Source organism: Scyliorhinus canicula, chromosome 4 (genome assembly GCF_902713615.1).
Source record: "Scyliorhinus canicula chromosome 4, sScyCan1.1, whole genome shotgun sequence".
Taxonomy (NCBI): Eukaryota; Metazoa; Chordata; class Chondrichthyes; order Carcharhiniformes; family Scyliorhinidae; genus Scyliorhinus; species Scyliorhinus canicula.
The window spans coordinates 105290501-105296158 of record NC_052149.1 but is presented as its reverse complement, the minus strand read 5'-3'; the positions used below and the strand labels follow the sequence as shown (position 1 = coordinate 105296158).

At 43.2% G+C, this 5658-nt stretch overlaps 1 protein-coding gene across 1 annotated transcript; it reads right to left on the bottom strand.

Moving 5' to 3' along the window:
• Window positions 1-381: 381 nt before the first annotated feature.
• Window positions 382-4848, bottom strand: LOC119964887 (tumor necrosis factor ligand superfamily member 6-like). Its single transcript, XM_038794973.1, has 4 exons — window positions 4212-4848; window positions 4084-4120; window positions 3464-3511; window positions 382-1045 (listed from the first exon to the last, which is right to left on the bottom strand). Exons 1-4 carry the CDS (start codon window positions 4449-4451, stop codon window positions 642-644), a joined length of 729 nt encoding a protein of 242 aa, XP_038650901.1. The 5' UTR covers window positions 4452-4848; the 3' UTR covers window positions 382-641.
• Window positions 4849-5658: the final 810 nt, after the last annotated feature.

Sequence of the window (5658 nt, the reverse complement as noted above, 5' to 3'; positions counted from 1 at the left end):
ATGCGAGGTTAAGAAGGACACAACTGAAGTCAAGTGAGCATTACACACTGACTGACATCAAGATTAATACACTGCGTTCTCTTGGTCCACACTCCCAATACCCACATTAACACTCACAGTGCATAAAACGGCATCCATAGCACTGAGAAAACAAAGACTACAGATTGAAGTTTGTGGCCTTGACCTCTTAATGCAAGAGACTGAATGAACTATTCATTGGGTTTCATTGATTCTGTTTACATCATTAACAAATAACAGTCACAAAGTGATATCTGTCAGAAACCTCACTCAATCCCTGTACAATGTTAGGAGGTAACTTTGCACAGGCAAAACCAGGCAAAACCAAACTCAATGGAAGCAGACTCTGAAAACGATGGAATCATTATCAAGTTCCAATTAGTTTATTAAACATCAAAACTGTTATAAAACTGTAAACCTTCTTCTTAAAAATCATTCTCACCCTCCCGTATACCTCTCAATATATATTCAGTTGTTTCAGTTACAGGCTTGACTAAGACAAAATGTTTTTTAATTATTTTTTTCCCCGTGTGCTTCTCTAATGTAGAAAATAAATTACAGGCTTAATTAGGTTCATAGGTCATTGACCCACAGTAAATTAAAACATGCATTAAAAATGCAAATTAAAGTTTATGTAATCCAAAAAATGTGTTAAACTGTTCAAAGTTAACTAAGGCTGGATTTGACACAGTCACATATATTCGATCGCCTTTTGTTAATTTAAATATTCCTGATTGAAAGCTATCTCTTGACCACTGTCCATTATTCCCAGGACAATTATTGCTGTTCCTGGTTTTCATTATTTCAATAGCTACAGGATAACGATCAGACCGCTTTAAAACAGTATGCTCGAGCAACATGTCCGATTGGCACTCCTGCCCTCTGAAGTAGACTTTGGTGTAAATCAAGTAATATCCAGCTTCAATAATGATCAATTCTTCAGCGCTGTGACTTACTCCTTGGACAAAGGCAAGGCCCTTCACAGAGTCCCAGACGAGTGTCGTGGAACTCTTAATAACATTCATTCCTGTGTGATAATCAAAATGTTAAAAGTCAGTACAATTGAGTGCAATACGTCGGTTTTCTGATTATGTGGCCTATGGATTCCTGAATAACTTTTAAATTTTACTGCATGATTTAACTTATGTACAGTAAAAAAAACTGGTGTGACAACATTTGTCATCTTTCTTTTTTTTTTGTTTTCTGAACAGTTTTTAGCCCTTCTTTCTGTTTTCATTAATATTAATTTACATTTCTCTATCTGTTTTAATGCCGTAATGAACCACTACACGCAAGCAAGTCCATTTTTTGCGATATTGTTTCTATGGTTCCATCAACCAACAAGGCAGCCATTTTATCCCATCAATGTCCCACAAGCAACTTTTTGGTGTCATTGGCCAACTGAGGAATGCCAACCTAGACACCAGAAGAACCTTCCAGTTTTCTTTTTAAAAATCATCATCTTTAATGTCACTTGAACAACGGAACAACGGAACAGGTGATCAGAGCCATGGCTTAGCATCTCATCTGGAGAGTAGCACCTTCTACAATGCAGAGCTCCCTCAGCATTGCCTTTTAGAGTGTCAGCCTGGATGATGGACTGACTTTTACCGCAGGCTTCAGGACACTGATTTCAAGATGAAATGCAGGTCCTGAGCACCCAACTCAATTGCTGGCACTGGGACCAATTACATGATTTTAACGCAGGCTGGCTCCTAATTGGTCACCGGAGAGCCACCCATGCGATTAAGGATGGTGACTGGGCTCCTGATGCTGCAGAGTCTGGCCACACCACCAGGAGAGGAGGGAACTGCTAAGGCAGGAGACCTCAAGCCTCTGACAATAAATACAAAAAAATGAAAAATTCAAGGGGGCTGAGGTCAGAGGCGAAACCTCACTGTGTATATCATTGAATCTTCAGGCACTGCCCCATTCCTACCTCACAGGCCCCTCTTTGGAAGGAGACCACCTCCATTAGCCTGGCACCGTCCCCACACATGGGCGGCAGTGGGGGGGGGGGGGGTCTCTCTACCGAAAGAAAGACCTTGGGAAATGGCTGCTAAATAGGGCCTACCAGTTTGGGCAGCCGTCTGCATCTGGTCTCATCGCTGCGATAATGCTCCAGTGAAAATGTGCCATTCCAACAAATTCCACATTATTTTACCAGCTCCCTGTCTCCCAGTTCACTATCCCCTGGAGGTAAAATTCTGTCCATCCCTGTGATCTCTTCCGCAAGATTGCCAGCCAGAGACAAGCATTCTGACTGAATTGAATTGATATATGGGACAAAATTTTGTGTTTTGGTCAGGATCAAATGGCGGTCACAGCTCCGCACTGTGTGGTACCCTGGGTACTCCACTCCCTGACGGGATTGGTGGTGAGAAGGTGCAGTTAATCAGGTGGTAGAGTGGCGGGTGAGGATCCTGCCACCCTCTGCCTTCACCCTGATTAAGTTGGTGAGGGGAAAGCCCTTGGATGGCATTGGGGATTAATGCCCACATACATTCTTCATTCCGCCGCTACTGATGTTAGCCTAGCAGCAGGTGGGGATGCCCGCCATGCAAGGAAAATTACATATAAACCCTGGCATGTCTACATGTGCATTCCCTGGTGGAGGGACGAGTGGGAGGGTGGGGGAGTGAATCTCTCATTTAAAGGCACTCAAATATAGCTGACATATTAAGTGCCTGAGTGGTATTTTTCTTAAGAAGGTGGCACGGGTATCTCAACCAATGCCCATCTGCGGTCCAGATTTTCGTCGCCTCCACTAAACTTTGACCACTGTGTCACCCAGCAGTGATTTTTCTTTCCGGAATTGTCTAATTAGTGGTCAGTGGGTGGGTTCACCATCCAATTCAGGATAGCAGGTGGGCTCTCAAAGTCGGATGGCCAGTAGGAGACCCTCCAGCTCAGAGGTGGCTGCGGCCTACCTTTGCAGCTAAGGGAGAGAAAGGGATCTTCCAACTGAAGCTGTCTGCTCAGTGGCTTTTAAAACTTGAAATCAAATTGTTGGGAAAGTCTCTACAGGGTTGGCTTGAGGCGACAACTGAGGCCAGATATGTGAAGGAGGCCTTAAAACCTGCCTGGAGGTCTGGCCCACCAGTCTGCTGCTGCCAAATTTCATGTGTTATTGGCTTTAATAGGTTGTTCTCCACTTGCGGGCTGGTAACCTTTCCGACACCAATTTCCCCACCGGAAAATGCCTCGAGGGGGGGATGGTGCCAGCAAATCCACATGCCAACAGGCAGTACCTGCTCACACACCTAATTGGGGGTGAAATATCTGCCCATTCCCTTAATGCTTTGCCTTTCATTTGACACATCTTTTTTTATATTTTACATTGATTTTCCTTTTTATTGCTCAGTATTTGATCGTTGTATTGCCTCTGTTTCTCCTCACCCACCCCCTCAGCAAAGTACCCCATTTCCTTCAGATAATCACTTACCTGTGAGGTGGGCAACAATCTCAGTTGGTTTATTGATCCCAGCAGATCCTAAGAGAGATTTAGAAAGATTAGTCACAGACAAATCGCAACACAATCTATCGCGACAAAACAAATTAAAGCTTTGTTCTTGATTTAATGAGGCTCACGTTTGTTAGTTATTTAGGTTGATTGTATCATGAAAATTTAGACTTCAAAGCACAGGACTGGAGGCAGTCACGCAACCCAAATCAAGGTCTGAGTTCAAAGTGAGTTTCTCTCAAATATCGGGTGGAGGAAAATGAATTTAAAACTGGTGCTTTTCACAGCCCAGTTCATTCTGAAATGGGGCAAAGTTCAGCACTTGCCTAACACTTGGTTGTGCCGCATTCTTATATTTACTATTCATTATCACTCTCTTTTATGCCAGTTTGTGAATAATCATTTTACATCACATGTTGATTTTTGGTTCTTGAATAGTGCTGCTTCTTTCTCAAGCACTTAACCTAAAGTTGGATGGAATATTTTTCCTTGTGCAATAGGTCCTGATGGTGGGAACAGTGTCCAGGTGAGAACGTGATCACATTAAGAATTGAGATATTCTGTAATCATGTGAAAATTAAACCATTTTTAACTGTACTCACCAACAATCTTTGCTTGTTCACCCTCACCATCTTGAACCTAGCCAAAAGAAGAAAGACAATTTTTGTTTTCAAATTCCGATTTCAAACGATTGAAATCTTTCGGTCCGGCGTGCAAGAAAAGCACGTACCTGTTTTATTTTGTCGAGCTTCTTTTGGAGTTGGAATAGGTAGAAGGCACCCAACACCAGGCTTGCCAATATTATGAATGTCAGGATCAAAATCATGACTGTGCATACTTTCTGCCAGTCCTTCTTTCCTCTCTTCAGCGTTGGCACCAGTACTGGGTGCGCAGAAGCTGTCGGATAACAAGTAAGGTTTGGATGGCTGCCCACGGTGTAAACTTGTGGGTAGCGGTAATCAGGCTCCATGCTTAGTCCAAAATCCAGTGTCCAAAGTGACTCTTGGAGCTTGTAATATCTGGGCCTCCTTTCTTTAATTCGGTATCGAACAAAAGAACAATTCACTGATCTTCTGTCCCTCAGATGTGTAACTGCTGCCTCACCCTGTGTAGGAGTTTCCTCCCCTTATATAGACCCAGTCACTTCTGCCCACATATGGACTCCTTCCTCCCGTAGCATGGAAAGCTGCCAAGAAACTGTTTCCGTCCGATCAAAGTGGGCTTAGTGGTAAAAGTCTAAACATTCCACCTTGTCCTTTTTATTTCACCTGTTTGCCTTCTTGACAACCTGATCAAATAGGCAATGGATCCTGCCTGCATTTCCAAGGTTTTGAGGACAGTTTGCATTTCACACTGAACACTGTCACAAATTGCCTGAGAGCATTATCTTTGTTCCACTTGTTGCAAGATCACCTCTAGTAGCCTATTTCCGTTGCTTGGCATTTCCTGTTACAAACAAAAATGTTTAATTTATTAGGAGATTAGCAACATATCCGCCCACACGTACACAAAACGTGGCGCATGACTCACCAGAGGCTGCTTAAAAGAAAGAAAATCTCCGATGTGATTCAAATATAGATTCAACGATTAAAATTGAATACTAAAAAGTGTCAGAGTACATCAAAACGAAATGTTGTTAGATGTGTATCTTTTCACATGAAGAAACAAAGCTCTCTGCCAGTGGGGATTTTCCTCACCTCATGTCTGGACCTGTTGTAAACTGATTGAGAAAGGTCAATTACTATGAGTCCTCAACAACTCCATTATCATTTTGGGTGGGATTCTCCGGTCCTCTAGCCACCCATTGATTTCCCATTGATGCCACCCCTGGCTGCCAGGAAACCAGTGAGTGGGGGGTGCACTCCCAGCGGGAAAAGAGAATCCCTATGACTGGAGAATTCTGGCCGATATTCACCAGGCTAGTACCAGCCTTGTAGAGGCACATTCGATGGATCTTGAGTTTACATCACTATGTTCCTAAATAAAAAAGGCGATTTCACTGTCAAATCTCACCCACGTGTGTAACAGGTTAATTTCTCGGCCCCAAAACTAAGAAAGGACTGGACTGGGGAAAGATCAGATTTCATCCTTCTGGCCAGCAGCCTCCTGGAAAATTCTGAAACATAGTGGCTCAATCCACAACCGCATTGTGAACGCTTTCCCATGTTCACAACACT